Source organism: Dermacentor albipictus, unplaced genomic scaffold (genome assembly GCF_038994185.2).
Source record: "Dermacentor albipictus isolate Rhodes 1998 colony unplaced genomic scaffold, USDA_Dalb.pri_finalv2 scaffold_13, whole genome shotgun sequence".
Taxonomy (NCBI): domain Eukaryota; kingdom Metazoa; phylum Arthropoda; class Arachnida; order Ixodida; family Ixodidae; genus Dermacentor; species Dermacentor albipictus.
The window spans coordinates 14,134,891-14,153,090 of record NW_027225567.1 but is presented as its reverse complement, the minus strand read 5'-3'; the positions used below and the strand labels follow the sequence as shown (position 1 = coordinate 14,153,090).

General features: G+C 44.3%; 2 protein-coding genes across 4 annotated transcripts in view; one reads left to right on the top strand and one right to left on the bottom strand.

The window, feature by feature from the left end:
- The window catches only part of LOC139051622 (uncharacterized), a 290,263-nt gene extending 288,775 nt beyond the window's left edge, over positions 1-1,488 (bottom strand). For both annotated transcript variants that reach the window (XM_070528564.1, XM_070528563.1), the window contains exon 1: positions 1,238-1,488. The gene's annotated coding sequence lies outside the window, so the exon portion shown is untranslated. The remainder of the gene's footprint in view (positions 1-1,237) is intronic.
- The window catches only part of LOC139051621 (uncharacterized), a 214,268-nt gene that overhangs the window by 47,003 nt on the left and 149,065 nt on the right, over positions 1-18,200 (top strand). For both annotated transcript variants that reach the window (XM_070528561.1, XM_070528562.1), the window contains exons 4-5: positions 8,820-8,988; positions 16,770-16,826. In XM_070528561.1, the coding sequence (XP_070384662.1) occupies positions 8,820-8,988; positions 16,770-16,826 (226 nt within the window). The remainder of the gene's footprint in view (positions 1-8,819; positions 8,989-16,769; positions 16,827-18,200) is intronic.

Sequence of the window (18,200 nt, the reverse complement as noted above, 5' to 3'; positions counted from 1 at the left end):
TATGATATTGTACGTCTAGTAACTCACGCCAAAAAGTGTATTGTAAATAAATGTGCCGTGTTCCTTAAATATAAATGAACTTGCTGCACAGTCAAGAACACAAAAACAGCAGACAATTTATTGCAGCAAGATTGTAAGAGGCAGATACATGAAAACAGGAAGAAACGACGAAATGCAAATAATACGGGTGTCACACGGCGCACTTTTGAACGCGATCAACCCCAATCCGATTTGAATTTTTCAATAACGATATGACTTTTTCTTGTACTTCTGCGAAGGATGGTGAATTAGGGCAGCTAAATTATGTGACTGGTAGCGTGCCGAAATAAAATGGCTGCAAAAATAATTGAGCACGCACCAACACCTTCATCTTGAATGTGTAAGCCAGTGTGTCCATCATTAAAGGGCTGCAATTAAGCACTGTGTTGGGGGTCTTCACCTGCTGTCTTCGAAGCCTTGCGATCGTCTTCTGATACTTGGAATTTTGCCCTTGCGTATGCATTATGTCCTTTGGCTGTACAGTGTATTTTGAGGAAATGGTGGAGATTCCTGCAATACTGGAGGCTTCAAAGCTATTGAATGTAGACGCTACGTTCCTTCGTATAAGCAATAATTGGAGCCTGCAAAGCTCTATAATGGAGATGCTGCGTTCGTTCATGCAATGCGTGTTTATTTTTTGGTTAAGGAAGCACTGTTACAAAGGCTAAGAAACAAGGAACTTTCTACGGTAACGACTTCATACATAATTAAAACATGAAAACACGTATTTTCAGCCCAATGCAGAACAGCTAACAACGCTCGAGCGCACATAGCCTGGTACAGAGCGTGGGAGAAGGCACATTATTGCCATACTGCAAATATTGCACATGTACCTTTCTTTTGCAGAAGTAGAGCACTATACTTTTTCAGCAGTCGCCGCGCGTATCATAAAGCTCTCTGCCCCGAGCGGCATGTGTTCATAGGCCACATCTCTTAACGAAACATTATTTTCAGACTTTGTCATTGTATCGAACGTGCATCGCAGCTCGGACGCTGCCGCATCGCTGCTTTCGCTAGCATCACCGCTCATTGCTACGCATAAAAAAGAACACGAAATGAAAGTCAGCGTAGCAAATGGGCAGCAGCTGTTCATGGCTGCAAGGCCGCCGTCACTCGTTCATGCGGCTAACAGTGACATAACGAAATGCGAAGAGAATAAGTAGTTAACAATGCGCAAAATAACTTGATGTGGCCTTACCATGAAACGCCGACGAAGCAGACGCTGGCAGAAGAACCCAGCAACGATGCTCAGGTGCATTTTACACAAAGAGCCCGGCGGAGAGGTCTGACAAAGCTTCGCACATGTTGGGTCGTGCGTCGTGCTCTGGTCCAATGCCTTGTCGTGCCGCCTGTCAAGCTGCTAGAATGCCATAGAATAAAGAACAACTTTAGAGAAGGGAAACTGTACCTTCCACAGTGGTTCGAAAATAAGAAGCGGCAGCGCATGGAACTTAGTGGGGGGCCCGACAGATGGCGCTACTTAAACAGGAAGCGGAAATGTCTTTTTTTTTAGTACAATATTCAATATGGCCGCTTTATACCGGTGGCGTACGCTGGGCACGCGCCGTGCTAATTGCTGGCTTTGCGGCATGCCTCAGCTGCCGCGTTTTAATGGCCAGGAGACTAAAGAGCCTCTACTGACGCCCATACAAACAAGCCACAAGTGAGTGAACAGGACATGCAACTTTATTGGCAGAAGAAAACCAGTGCACCTTCTCCTACAAGATCAGAAATAAAATTTGCATGCCGAGGTGCGCTGAAACCATGAACGCGAGCTCGTAAACAGCTCACTTTCGTCGCCGCACATGGCGATCTGGTAACGAGCGACAATCAGTAGTGCAAGCAAATTGGGCAGTGCACCACCTGTTTGCATCGCCGTAACTTGCATTGCGAAGCAATCGGGTGACGCAAGGCATCTGCTGCCGCAACCAACACAGCGACATGGACGAAACGGCATTATAGCGTTCCCGCCTTTCCAACCTGCACGTTTCTTTTTGTTCTTTCGGGGGCCGCTAATGTGTAACTCATAGTTGGTGCCCTACATTCTCAATGTGGGCATCGCCATTTTGCAGGCCTTTCCACCCATGTGGCTATCAACTTCGGACCATGTAATAACGTGTGCCGTCTCCGCTCACGTCACATCGCGGCCGATGAAGGCCCACAAGCATAATTTGCCGGCGGCTGCAGCAAGAAATGTCGAATGGGGAGAGCACCAATTACGGTGCATGTAAATTGAGAGTCTTTGCCGCTGTGCGGACTGCAGGAGCAGATGGTTACCTCGGGAGACTGTTGCCCATGCAGCTAACCAGGTCGCCACATCGAAGAAACATAACACGGCGACCATTATCAAATTAACTCTGCATTCAATCACCGCATAAGGTTCAGACAATACATTGTACATTGGCTAAGATCCGCATGACAACAGTGGGCATTCACGCACTACAAGTTGCATACAGCACATTCAGCTATCCGACTTCAGGCACAGTGCTTGCCTACGTCGCATATGGTGGTCTAGTAACGAGTGACAAGCAGCAGCACAAGCAGATTGGACAGTGCCCCACCTGTTTGCACTGACAGTCGCCGTAACTTGCACTGCGAATCAGTCGGGTGACGCAGGCCACCTGCTGTCATAGCCAACACAGCGACATGAACTACCTGGCATCCTAGTGTTACCTCCTTTCCTACATGCACGTTTCTTTTTGTTCTTTCGGTGGCCACTAATGTGTCGCTCACACTTGGTGCCCCACCTGCTCTCAATATGGATGTGGTCTGTTTTGTGGGAATCGCCATTTCGCAGCCACTTTTACAGGCCTTTCCACCCATGTGGATATCAACTTCATACACTTCAAACCGTGTAATCATGTATGATAGTCTCTGTTCACGCCAAATCATGGCCAAAAAAGGCCACAAGCACACTTTACCCACGGCTGCAGCAGGAAAGGACAAACAGGGAGCACCAATCACAGTACATGTAAACAGGGAGTTTGTGTCACTGTGTGGACTGCAGGTGCTGACCTCGAGAAGCCGTTGGCCAATACAACTGAACAGGCTGCCATATCCCAGAAATGTAACACGGCGACCATGACCAAGTGGGACAACATTGAAACAAGATTATGCAATCAAATCACTTCAGCATACTGTAACATAACGCTCAATCTATACATTGGCACTATGCATTGGCTACGATCTACATGGCAACAGTGAGCATACACGCACACGGGTTGCTTGCGGCACATTCAACCGTCTGACTGTAGGCATAGTGCTTGCCTTCGTCGCACATGGTAGTCTGGTAACAAGCAACATCCAGCAGCACAAGCAGATTGGACAGTGTGTCCCACGTGTTTATACCGATAATCGGCGTTAAATATGAGCAACTTGCATAGCGAAGAAATCGGGTGATGCAAGCATCTGCTGCCACAGCCTAGAGCGACATGAAGTGCCCGGCATTTTAGCGTTACGACCTTTCCAACCTGCATGTTTCTTTTTGTTCTTTTGCATGCCTCTGTGTAACTCACACTTGGTCCCCCACATTCTCTATATATGGGCATGGTCGGTTTTGTGGACATCACTATTTTGCAGTCACTTTTGCAGGCCTTTCCACACATGTGGATATCAACTTCATACACTTAGAACCATGTAATTATGTATGAGAGTCTCCGTTGACGCCAAATCATGGCCAAGGAAGGCCACAAGCAAAATTTGCACACGGCAGCAGCAGGAAAGGACGGAACAGGGAGCACCAACCACGGTGCGTGTAAATTTGCAGTCTATGTCACTGTGCGGACTGTAAGAGCAGGTGCTTGCCTCGAGAGACTGTTTCCCAATGCAATTGACCAGGCTCCCACATATGAGAAACGTAACACGGTGACAAGTACCAATTCGGACAGTGCCGAAACCAGATTCTGCAATCAATCGCTTCAATGTAGCTTGCACAAAAACACAGGCTGTCGAGCAAGAATAGCAATCCTGAATGAGACTAGGAATTCAATATGAGAATGAGAAAGCTTGCATTCAAGAAAGAAGCCACTCTACCTTGCAAGCATTGAAAGCCAAAAGCATTAACAAAAGTTAAATGCTACATAGCACTCAGTGTAAAGGTTAATGCAAGACACATGCCAATGCCGCATCAGCTATTTCAGGAGAGGAATTGCACATGGCAACATACACTAGAAAGAACTGCTACACATATGTTATGCTACTAGACAGTGACTGGCATTAAGTATGAGCAAAGAATCGGTTGACCTTTAATGTTTGTATGAGGAATAGGAATGAACTCTAACAAAAGTATGGAATGAAAAAGCTTGCATTCATTGAAACAAAATTATACTTGGCAAGAATTGGCAAGGCCAGGAAGCTCACTAAGGAAGGGCAAGCTGACAGATCACTCTTAGCCAGCGTCGTCTGTGCTTATTCAGAGGTTGCAGGTCCATCTGAAGACAAATAATTTTTGTTGTTGAGGTACCTGGATGACTCGGCCAATATCCGTGCTGGTCGAATGATGGCGTAGGCTCTTTTCACTCTTGAAACAGTCGTCCGTAGACTTGATATCTCATCCAAATAATTCTGGAATGGCTTCCTTGTTCGTGGTCTTGCAAATTCAGCTCCAGCCCCTTCCTGTTGGTGTAGATGGGGGCTCCCGTGATGACCAAGATGCACTTGGCACAGACTCTGTTGGGGCAGAACTATGGCACATGAGATACAGCAGAGATTATCCAAACTCATGTAGTGTTTTCTTTTATGTTCGAACTAATTATGCTGAACTGTAAATATGAACAAATGTTCATATCATCTGCTACAAACAAATGGCATGTATCTCAAGACTAGCAAGCCAATACAGCATATATCAAGCACATTTATTTCTGAACCAGGTGTTGTTTACCTTGCAGTAGCAGCCAAAGTCCACACAATGACCTTGTAGCAGGCAGCAGCTTCTGTTTAGTGCATGGAGTGTGTTGCTTTATACTGGTGCCATCCTCATTACTGCATGTCTGGAACAGAAATTTTGACTGCATCAGAAATTGAATAAGCACAATTTTGCAATATAAAATGCGAAAAGGTGCGACATATACATTGCAATGGTTTGTGACTACAGAGCACATGCAAATGTACACTGTTTGTTTTAGGGTGCTTAAGCAGCACGGTACTCTCCGTAAAATTGACCACTTGCAGAAGTCGGAGCGCCACCTAGCGCGAAAAACAGGAAGCTTGCGCCTCGCCGCTTGGTTGGAAAACATCCCGGCTCCAGCCTTGCTTTGGTACGGCGGCATCGAGTGGCGACGTTTGCAGAGCTTCTTTCACGTTTTGTGAAAGCGTCGACGTTCTTTGGTAGTTGCCATATATGACCTGCCTTAAATATGATTGAAGAGGACTTCATTCTCTTGCCATTTTTGCAAATTGGACGGACAACTGACTTCTCAGAATGCTGCATAACGAGCGACAATGCGTGGGGTTATCTTCATGCCAACTCTTCGTCCGTTTGTCAGGCACACCGCCGATGGGCTTTCAAAAGAGAGGGTTAAGTTAAGCACATAAAACTTAACGTAAACACCGTGGACCCTCCACTTGTCCTCATAGGAGCTACGTACACGCCATCCATGAAGTCGGGCATCTACGTGGTTACAGCATAGTTCACAAAAGCCATTGGCGACATTGCCGGAGAGCACTGTGAATGTGTGGCCGGATGAGTGCTTTATGCCTGTCGCATTCCTCGAACTCTTAGTTGTTGCATGGAAGAATAGATGTACACGTTCTAGCTTGCAAATTTGATATTCATCTCGTGCTGTTTCGCCAAACTGCTGTGTTGCATGATTGTGGTTTACGAAGCCGTATCCCAAACTTCGCATGCGCTATATGTACGCGGTAGGTTATTCAGTCTGTTTTTGCGAGCCCTAAGGCCTCAAAGCTTACGCCAGCCTATTTAATATACGTTATATTAGCTTAAATATGGGCAGCGCGTGCGTCCGCAGGCTAGTACGCTCCCGCTTACTCGCGAATACTCATCAAGGCAGATAGTTTGACGAATTGGTTCGAAGTCATGGTGGAAGAGAGCGCAACAAAAATGAAATGTACGAAAAAAAAAAGAAGATGAGCGCAGACTCGCAAATGACATGAAGTACATAAACTGGCCGTATCTGTTTGCGCCGTTTTTCACAAATCGCTTAATCGTACTCGCATATACTCAGGGTCACTCAGTGACGAGCGCGAAGGAAAACTGCATTCTTCATATTTTACAGCTTCAGCAAGCCCTGCCAGCACGTCGCTGGCCTTCTGTTCAGCGTTGCAGAACTGGCAGGATATGACAAGGGAATAGTCGCCTGCATGAGCCACAGATCCTAGAATGCACTGTTAGCTGCCACGGCGTGCCGTCCGGGTTCGACCGCTTCACCGCTGCCGTCCACAAACTTTTCCACATTAACCTTCGCGGGCGGAAATCTGAAGAAATTACTGTTTCCATTTTCATAATAATAGCTCGTGCAGCCGAAAGCGACTCAGTTGGCCGGCATGTCACGCTCGAGCTGCGCAGTCTGCTTTCCAACCATGGAGACGGCGCTCACGAAGCGCCGCCCCGCGGCCGGTTTTGGCGCATGCGCAGTCGTACTTCTGCAAGTGGTCAATTGATGTCTGCACAACTACAATGCATGTCAACAGAAATATTATTAAGATCACAAATAAGAACATTTGTGCGCTCGTTTATACACTAGAAGAGATCGCACTGCTGATTTCACAAGCAAATAGATGAAAAACATGAAGCTATTAGAAATGATGCATTCTTTTTGTGCATGAACGTGATGTACCGCTTCACTACTGTAAAAATAGATGTTCTGAGATAAGCCAAACGGAACAGCAAGAACATTTGGAACCAACAGGTACGAAATATGGGTGAATTATGATGTGTGCAACTGTTTAATACATTAAATTCAGTACTTTAGCTTCAGTTTATCAAAAGGTTATTCGGTTCTGTGAACGAAAGAAGTTGCTGGCGGACTCTAAAAAAAGAAATATATTGATAAGGCAACTCAGTCACTTATGGCTACGGCTACAACGAGATGAAAAATGTGACGCGCGTTCCGATATCGTTTCTCTTTCGTGAATGTGTGTATAATATGACCTTGCAACTGAAAGTTTATTTTGGAAACAGCAACGGAGGGTCCTGACTGCCCTTATGTAATGCAGCATCTAGTTCGTTAACTTACCTCCGCGTGTAAGTTAACGAGACGAATAAATTACATAGCGATTGAAGCAGTGATGCTGAACGACTCACCGGTATTGCTGCCCCCAGTCGCAGCAGGACCCGGCTCCCATTTCGATGCAGACGTGTTCCACATGGCTCACGACTGAAACCTAGCTTTCAGGCTTACACCCCAAGTTAAATAACGCGAGATATCGAAGCGCAATAAACTGGTGTTAGCACAAAATAACCAACCAATGTATGAACCAAGGAATCCGTACCTGCCGTGCACGCGAACATACCGGTAAAAATTTTAAATCCAGGCCAGAGGTCACGTGGGAGGTCGATGATGCTGAACGTTATTTTGCGTGTAAAATGACAAAAAACAACAAAGCTGGTAATGAAAAGTACAATGTAAAATTAGGAATTATAATTTTGTAGTCTTTATCATGCAATAAAAACGCTTCGTTTACTGTTGAAGAAAGTTTGTAGGTTAAAATTGCGCTTACTACGGCGCCTCTAGCAGGAGATAATGTGCTCAAGGGGGAACCTTTTTAATTGGTATACTATGCCTGTTTCTTTAGCAGCGCCGCGCGGTCGATTTTTTTCGCCGTCTGTGGCCATTTGTTGAACTTGAGAGTGTGCTACCCCTGAGAATTCTACTAGCATGTACAGTCATAGTTTCTTACAAAAATACATTTTTGTAGAAAACTCAATGTGTACAGTAACTCTACTTGATGGATGTTATAAGCGTCCCCTTTGGAACGGAGCGGTGGGTTGCGCCACCAAACTCTGCTGTGGAGGCTAGAGCAACACCTCCTGCTGGAGAGACGCAGTGGCTTCGTACGCACGTGGATATATTTCGACGTTGTTTGACCGCAATTGTGTAGAAAATGAATAATTAAAAACAGCATAAAAATAAAATTATGGCATGTACGCGCACCATTGTCCTAACCAATATGACCAAAAATATATCCTCGGAGCTCGGATGCTCCTCCATGAGAGCGCGTTGCATCGCCATCACCAACGCGGCATGGCAGCTTTTTGTTTTGTTTACGTTGCGTCATAGCCCGAGCAGCTCCAGTTTTCTTTGTTTTTTGTGTGCTCTTAAGGTCTATGGTGTTTCAAGGCATGAAAAAACAGTTGTAAGGGTTTCGATGAGCTACAGTTTAAATAACTTTGCTCACGTCTGCTTCTTAAAACTTCGTTAAAGTAAAAAATGTGACCGCTAAGTACGTTTTGGAGGGTCTTTCGTTGCATTATGATCTATGGGACAGTGACGGGGGAATAAAAAAAAAAAATCTTCGTTGTGGCGAAAATTTCGTTGAAATGAATTTCATTGTGCCCGGATTCGACTGTAGAAGTAATGTAAACGTTTCTCACTCGATGAGCTATGCTGGTAGGAATTTAGCAGGCTCTGGCTCATAAAGGTTTTCAGGTACCAACTATTTAATTACCGAGGTACCAAAAGAGAGGATGCAGCGTTAAGTTCAGAATTTTCTTTATATTTGGTGGTGTATATGTCTGGAATAAACAGATCTCAAATGTGTTAACTTGAGAGAAATATTTGTGGTCGGAGGGCTTTAAAATGAAATTGACTTACCGCCTGCAGGCTAAGCCCCGTTCCAGAACTGCCTTTGGAGTATGACGAGTCGCCAACATCCCCGACTGTTCTTGACGTAGATATGCTGGCGCGGCAAACCAGGATTACTCGACCTAGTTCAGAACGTTGGGAGGCAGTATGCATCATGAATCCTCGACTTGAGACAAATATTAAGAAGGTGAGCTGTGTACTTCTGTTTGACCGAATGTATGTGCTATAATATTACGTCTCCCGTTGTAATGCAATGAATTTCGCTAAAGGGATGCACTTTATTGCATATCAGTCTTCTCTGCGGAAATTATGAAATGATTTTGCTTAACCTATAAAGCATGTATGAGCATAGTTATGTACTCAATATTTACCCTGACCTGGTCCCATGACTTCCACCACTACATCTTGCTTTTGGACGTATGGTACTGTAGGATTTTCGCAAGTTGATCAAGGTTTCAGTATAAGTGGGCAAAAGGGCATCTGTTTCTTGTTAGTCAGTGCTATAAAATGAGAAGGCATCTCTTTTTATCTGTTTGTGCTCTTTTTTTTTTGTGTGTGCCCATCACATCATTTGCAGGTGCGACTTGTCTGAATGCTTTTAAAAAAAACTTGTGCAGTGTATCGGCATGTAAGCTGTTTTGACTTGTGCCAGAAAAAATTGCATGCTGTCAAAATGTTTAGCATGTTTGTTGATCCTTCCATGTACAGAAAAAATGCTGAATGGTCTCTGAAATGTGTTCATTGCTTGTGTAATTTCACGCATGAATAAAACAATTTTTATTTATAAGAACATATGCTCTCCCACGAAACAAGCTTATGTTGCAGCCTGGTACCATTCAGGTTTTGGTGTTAAAGGGCCCCTGAAACGGTTCGGACAAATTTTGTAGGCGCGTAGGGTACAGCTTAAGTAGAACATTCGCACCACAATTTAAGTGAAGCGTTACGTATTAATGGAGCTGCAAGCGATTAGAAGTTACCCTCCTCCCTAGCTATGCTTTTCCTCCTCAACTCGCTCGCCGAGCGAGCGGCGCTAAGCTCCGCCTTCACCGGTTCAGCGTCACGATGCAACGTCACATCGTTCACTTCCGGTTGTTTAGGAGCACGCCCCCTCCCGCGCGAGACCTCTCCGCTAGCCGCTTGGCCGTCGACCGAGAGCTATCGAAGCAGCGTGCGTTGCGAGCATTCTGTCGTAGCGCCGAACGTGTCCGATACTCCGCTAAAAATAGGCAAGCTGGTCATTTCGGCAAATGACTGGAGGCATAAACTCAAGCTGATGAAGGAACTTCAGAGTAGACGTACGTGAGCAACCTGATCGGTCTGCACGGTCCAGACACTTGCTGGCGCAGCGCTTAACCAGTCAAACAAAGCGCTAATATTGCTCTAACCAAGTGTAAAGCATTTTAAACATTTTTAAATCAACGTGTTGATGATTACACTCCTGCGAAAAATACACACCAGCAGCAAAGAATACACTTCGTTGCTGCTACTGTGTATGGTTGAGCTCTGTGCCACCAGGTGGCTGCACCGTGCAGACCGTTCATATTCGCCCTTCTGCTCATATCGTGGCTTATCCCGGCACAGTCAAGCGGCCAGACCCTGTCCCCTTGCGCTTGCGTTTGCCCTAATACTGGACTCGCGGTTTGCAGGTCGCTAGGTTTGCAGTCCACAAGGCAACAAAGTCGAATCATAGTGCTCGCGAAAAGACTGAGACCGACTCTGACCGCGGAGCTCTCGTCAAAATGGAGTACGTTGTAACACAAGCAGACGACACTTGCTGCGTGCCGGAAGTGTTCAAGTGTACTAAAAAACTATTCTTGTGTATTCTCTTTAAGTTATTTTCTTTTTACAAAAACAAAGTAACTAACATTCCAACTATTACGAGCATCATTTGTTCCCCATAAAGTTGGAAAAATTATCGACCACGCGCCCTGGTCAGCCAATCAGATAGCTCGCCCATGTGACGTAATATGGGTTATTTGCATCATATGGGTAGGGGCGGCTTAAAATTCCGCCGAGCAGTGCGCTGCGATCGGCAGCGATGTGTATTTTTGAAATCTTATAATAAATTACACGCTTTACGCAGAGCACTTAGATGCATCAATTAATGATCAGAAGGACCTACTCTAACGACTCAGTACGTTTGTAGAAAATCGCCAAAATCGTTTCAGGGTCCCTTTAAAGGCTATGTGTAATGTACCTGCAGCAGTTGCTTGGCAGCTGTGGTGTTCTGCAATTTGGCAAAATATTATAGAGGTTCAATTCCTGTCTTTGGCAATAATACTCTGAGGAGAGTACAGTGAAAGCACTCGGTCTGCTTAGTGGAAGTGCACTACAGGGGCACATTACAGGGATCCTTGCCAGGTCTGGGCATTATGAAAAGGCAAGTGGAATATGTAGATCACACAGTGATGATTGTGACTGCATTGCATTGTACTAATGTGTCTTCAAAAACAGATGCTGATGCCTCTCTTTTAGGATGACGCACTCTCTTCACCAGCAGGGACAATGCCATTGGCTGCTTCACATCACATATACTGCATCCGCTCGCACAGTGAAAGCACTTTTTTTTTCTTAGAAAAATATGAGGTTTTACGTGCCAAACCAAAGTGAAGTTGAGAAGTGCATTTAATATGTGGAGAAAAAGGGAGGGGGGGATTACTTGAAGATAAGAACTCAACCTATATTTTACTTCATACAGTATTTACTGCAAATATGTTACCTAACACTTCTTTAGCCATTACTGTCTTACTTATCAATTTTTACTCTTTCGAAAAAGTTCCCGTAATATACCTGTCACACGGAAAATCTGTCATTTCCAACAAATGACATTTGTTGCGATTAATGTCATTATCACAGCGCACTGTCACACGGCGAAAACTAATGTCATTTGAAAATGATGACAATGACGATAGTAAAGAAAAAAATGCCTCAAACCCACTTTTGTCCAAAAATTATTTTCCAGTATGCTAAATTCCACTAGAATATGTGATCGTTGCTTTCAAACCATAGCATTCGATCACTAACTTTTCGACATTTCCAACGAAGTCGAGTCAAGCCAAGCCAAAGCTAAGGCAAGCAACAGGGCGAAGAGAACGATAGGTGCGTCTGCTACATCAGCTAAAGTGGTACGAGAAGGGCAGTTGCATGTCATCGCCGTTCTGCCTTCTGATGTGCATGCGGGCTTCTAATGTCCTCATTCTTGGCCCGTGCAACAGGAAAACACGCACATGTTTTTACGTCAAGTCAATTGAAGCAGCCGCGGCAGATGCTCCGGTGTGAACCAGCACGACTGCTGCAGCGAAAGGTAAAGACGGCTTTCTGTTCACTGGACTGAGAGTACTTTTCTGTATTTACGCACGTGGTGGACTTCAATGTCGCTAAAGCAACAATTAGGTAATAAAATTGATAGAATAATAGTGATCTTTTGTTAAAACAAAAAAGAAGCATGTAATGTTTGCGAAACACTGGTACACTGGTGGTGTCGAGGATACACATTCGGTTCCAAACGAATGCGAATGAGTTTGGCGAACTCATTCGTTTGTAAATGGCATTTTCGACGAATGTCATTACGTTTTACCGTGTGACAGCAAACAAATGGCATTATCAGCAAATGTCATTCGTTGTAAATGACATTAGATTTGCCGTGTGACAGGGGTATAATATGTGTTCATTTACACAAGCACTGTCACGAGCAGCGAGTGCACACAAAGCCCTCGCACAAGGTGCACAAATGCGTCCTCAAGCTGTGGCTGCACAGCACAATGCCTACGAAATTATTTACGTGTTGTACATCAATAGCTGCCTTTTTTGTGCCCACCAATTTTGCACGCTTTTCTTTTTTCAGAAACTCCAAACTGGTGTTTAGTGGCCATGTTGCTATTCACTTTGGTGAAGTCTATAACTTGAATTGGGAAGGAACAGCGCCAACTAAGACGGCCATGAGAGAGGGAACGACATTAGACAAGCACCAACTTCATCTATCTTTATTCATAGGAAAATCTGCAAATATAAGGAAAATCACATACATGCGCAAAAGGACCATAATGCACCATCTGCCAAACCGTTCAAGATATGACATTTCGCTTTTAAAGAGGGTCACGGAAGTATCACTGACACAGTTTTTCTCCCTCTTATTTATATGGAATGCCTCCAAAACCTCACCTGCCTTTGTATATCTGCTTCTGCCAAGGATCTTTATCTCTCGGAACCGTGGTTCACACTTGTAGTAAAGGCATTGTTTCTGTGGAGAATGTTCTGCCGCCCGGTCACACGTAGTGCAAGTTGCACAATGTTGAAAAAAAGAAAGGCGCGCCGCCTTCTTTCAGCAACCGCACATGTTCAGCTACACGGTCATTTGCACATCTACCCATTTGGCCCACATGGGTTTTCCCGCAGGTCAGAGGTATTTCATATAGCACATCGATGCAGCACTTTAAAAACTGCTTGCCATGATTTTTGGTGCAGCTGCTGCTCGTACCCTCACTCGTCACATGGGCGCAGAGCTGTGCTTGTTTCCGAGGAGCCAAAAACACGACTGGGACGCCGTGTCTATTTACCACCTTTATCACATTGTGGGCGATCCTATGTACATACGGAACCACTTCCACCTTCTCAGCTTGTTGTTTTTGTGCGCACGGTTTCTTGACCATGGCACTTTTGATTTTCTGCAAAATCGCTTCAGCCACTGCTGGGATAACCATGCATGGGAACCCCGCCGAAACCAACCTATCAACTTGCTTGCCATAGCCCACATGCATTGCATGGTGACACGATTTTACGAGAGCAGACTCAAGACAAAATTTAGCAATGGAACGTTTTACAGATTTTTTAAAATGCGCCGACGCATAAGGTAGAAGCTCCTTTTGTGCTTGAGGCGCGTACTGCCAACATACATGCTCTTCACCTAAGGTGATGTTAATGTCTAAAAACTGCAGTTGCCCCTGCAAGGGTAGTTCATGCATGAATACCAACCCCCGCCCCTTCACTTTAAAACTGTCTAGGACAGTGCTTACACCATCTGTGCAAGTCAAAACGTTCGGTTTTTTAAAGACTATTAAAACATCATCAACATACCTGCACACTTTTAGTACACCCTTCCCTGTTAAAATTGGCTCTAAGATGCTGTGAATAGAGGTTAAGAAAATGTTAGTAAGCACCGAGACTGTTAACAATTTTTTGGCTCCTCGGAAACAAGCGCAGTGCTGTGCCCGCGTCACAAGTGAGGGTATGGGGAGCTGCTGCACCAAAAAACATGGCAAGCAGTTTGTAAAGCACTGCACTGGTGTGCTATATGAAATGCCTCCGACCTGCAGAAAAACCTATGTGGGCCAAACGGGTAGATGCGTGAATGACCGTTCAGCTGAACATGTGCGGTTGCTGAAAGAAGGAAGTGCGCATCTTTCGCAGCATTGCACAACTTGCACTGCGTGTGACCGGGCGGCAGAATTTTCGCCACGGAAACTATGCCTCTACTGCAAGTGTGAACCACGGTTCCGAGAGATAAAAATTCTTGGCAGAAGCAGAGATAACAAAGGCACGTGAGGTTTTGGAGGCATTCCATATAAAGAAGAAGGAATAAAACTGTGTTAGTGATACTTCTGTGACCCTCTTTAAAACAAATGTCATATCTTAAATGGTTTGGTAGATGATGCGTTATGGTCCTTGTGTGCATCTACTATGTGATTCACCTTATATTTGTCGATTTTTCGATGAATAAAGATAGATGAAGTTGGCGTTTGTCCTGTGTCGTTCTCCCTCTCGTGGTCGTCTTAGTTGGCGCTGTTCCTTCCTAATTTATCTATGTACCACCTAACCCAAATGTATGTTGTTCAGAAGGCTATTATCTTGAATGTCGCTGAAAACTGTCCCTACATAACTCTTCGCCCACCAGACAAAAATAAATCGCGCATGAAGTTGATCAGAAGAGCATGCACAAGTAGACACAGTAACAACAAAAAGAAAATGCCAGGAATAACATTCGGACGTGGATATGGCTTTGATTATGCTTTCGCCAACATGCATGCCGTAGGTTACTGGATGACACACATTCTGCTAAGGACCGCTATATAAGACGAAGGGTGACATTAGCCTACTTTTTTTTTTCATGAAAATATCTTGACTAATATTCCTGTTTACATGGTACACACGTCCACTATTTGCAAAAAGTGGCAGCTTTATTGGTATACGGCTGCCAGAAGGTGTGACCCGATATGTAACAAGCAGCTTGTTGTGCTGCTTCCACCAGCAGCACTTGCAGCCTGTCAATGGCAAAATGCATCGCGGTAGCGCAGTCCGCATGCTCCACAGCCTTTGAATTAAAACCAGCTGTATAACTGGTATTACTGCCCATTGCCCACAGCAAACATAAGACCGGCAGAAAAGCAAGCAACAAACAATGCTGTCATGGAAGGGTCACATATATGTGCAGTGCTTTCTTGCGTACAGTGCACAAGGGATTAATTGCAATAATCTGAGCCCTTGCCCATTGATACAGCTTTGGCACTGTAAAGTGTAGGCATACGTGCTGCATCTGGCCCAATGCTGCAGCTAATGAGGGCAGCATACTAACCTACCTTCTTCATTTGATCTCTTTTCTTAGTTCCATTGTCTTGTTGCCCTTGAGAGTTCACAATGCTCAGCATACATAAAACGTGAACTGGGCAAGCTGAGCACACAGCACAAGCCACTGCTTGTGTGTGAAATGTTTAGAACATTTAGGCTCTTGCAGGTCTCGTTGTGCATGCTCAGATTTTCTCTGGGATCTTTCAGCTCAAAATGCACAATTACTTGTTATAAAGAGCAGATAATGGTACCCTGTCTAGTGAGACTTCCTGTAGATTTCAACCTGCATTTTTTAAAATAAGTTTTGGTGACCAGGTTTAACGAAATTTCAAAAAAACCTTACTCCAGGTAAAACAGTGCTGCCTTCATTCATATTTGGGGTTTCAGGCTTTTAAACTTCACCAGCTATTCCATTCTCTGTGCGATGCCATAAAAACATATCAATTAGATCTACTGTCTAAGGACTTCTAAATTGAAATGATAAGGACTTCTAAATTGAAATGAAGTGGTCATACTGCATTCAAAAGAGCAATTTTCCATTATTTTTTTTTTTGGCTGTAGGGTACATATTTAGAAGTCATGTTCTATGAAAACTTATTTAGAGCTAAACTTATTTAGAACTTATTTAGTCTGATACGAGTGCTAGAAGCCATTACATCACTTTATGTTGTCTATAGTATACATTTGCTGTTCCATATAGATAGAAAATAAAACTTGCACTTCATGCACTGTTCATTCCATGACAACTGTCCCAACTTTGGCACTCGGCCATTTCCTATATCATCAAAAAAGTATGATATTTTAGTCTTCCAAAATATATTCGACCTTAAAATTTTTTGTAACCTGACAACCATTTAAGATTTGTCGTGAATCGCGAAGCTAAGTACGATAAAAGCATTGCCTAAACTGCACATTCGGACGAACTACAAAAATTGCTTTGCTGTAGTTTAGTCACCACTCTATCATCTACAACAAATGTCGCGAATTCTTGTTCCTGTATTATTTATCCATTAATAAAAATTCCTAAAGTTTAGGGATCTTAAAAAAGGGTTAAGTAAATTATGGGTGGCTTTCATGGCGCAAGTGTTTTCTAGATTGAGTGTCGTGTGGTGGTCCTGGTATAAATATGCCTAATAGTGCTTCTGATGAAGCAGCGATGCATCCTCCTTGCACCCAACAGTTTCGCACTTATAAGGCGTTTGCTTGCAGAGCTGTGATCATGCACTCCTGTGGATGTTCCAGTAGATCTATCTTATGAGTGGGTGGGTTTAACTAGTTGTGTGGGCAATACCTTTGATTCTATCTGGTAGCCTCTGCTTTGCTACTTTTGGTGATATATTTCATACATCCCAAACTGCTCTCAGAAGTCAACCTATCTGCAACCACTGTTTGTGGTTCTCCTGACAGGTGCTGGGACAACATCCCGAGGGTGTTTGGCTATCAAGCTTTGCAAAGTTGTACAAGGTGAGGAGTTATTTACGTTATTCATAGTGCATGCTGAAACTTAAACTTGCACTGCATTGCCGCCATTTGTCAAAGTTGGCTGGCTTATGCAGTCTCTACATATTACACAATCAAATTTGGGCTGATTGCCAGTCTCAGATTTTTATTTTACGTGTATTTACTTCTATACTACTGACCTGAGTTTCAGGTAACACGCAGAAGTGGGTTGGAGTACGGAGAAAAAAGCAACTAGCAAGCAGTGCATATTGGAGAAGCACATTCAATGAAAGTAATGCTCAGTGAAAACTCGAGTGTCCTTTGCAATGGAGAATAAAAATAAAGGATTAAGTCAATACTGGACAGTACAAATACAGTATAGACTCAATAGCTCAGATTTTTATGCCATAAAGAGAAGCATGAACCAAGACAATATTGGGCATTCAACATCAGTGGATGGGGTAAAACCTCAATATAACAAAGTCAGTAAAATCGGCAATTATTTTCGTTATATCGAAATTTTAATGTAATGAAATATGACCTTTTATGTGAATAAGTACAGTTGCCGATTTTTCTTACGTGGAAAGGGGCCGCAGAATTTTCCGAATTATCGGGCAATCAAAAAAAGCAAGCTTGAATGAGAAAATTCATTTTGATAAATTTGGGAGTCGTTGACGAATGATATGGTATCGTGCCACGCACGTCGATATCTTCTCGGCGGTATGAATTCAGCGAAGCCAGCCACGCTTTCGCATGCCGCGAACACCGCCCCCGCGGCTGATAGCGTCTTCATAGTGTGGGCGATGCTATCGAGGAAAGCGCCTGCAGCGGGAGCGAATGCTTCGTCCGCCTCGCTCCAACAGGTCACCGAAACTCCAATGTATGCATCCTCCGATACTAAATGCGTGGTAAGACAGCTTACATGATGCCACACCGTCTCAGCACGCCCACTCTTTGCACACGCAACAGATTATGCATACGCGGCTGCCTATGTGCTCAGCCGCACTTGTACGCCTAGTGCACTGCCTATAGAGGCGCTACTGATAGTCCCCTAGTGGGCGCTTCCAACAGTACGCGCAGGAGCAGTAGCAGACGACAACCCTTTGTAGCAAGGATGGCTGAAGTTTGTAGCTGCGATTTCTCCTTTGTTCGGGTGCCAGACTGCTTCTTCTGTAGTGACAGCTGTAGGAAAGATGCTGACCTCTGTGGGAGTGGGTATGAACAGGATGTTAACAGTGTTTGGGACAACACGGTCCACATACGTGCCAGGTGCATCCCGTCGACAAACGCCATGAACCCCATTTACATGAAGTGGAGCTCATGTTAACTACCCGATAAATTTTTTTGACGAATGCGATGTCTCGATCATTAAAAAAAAAAAAAATCTACCCTTGCCGT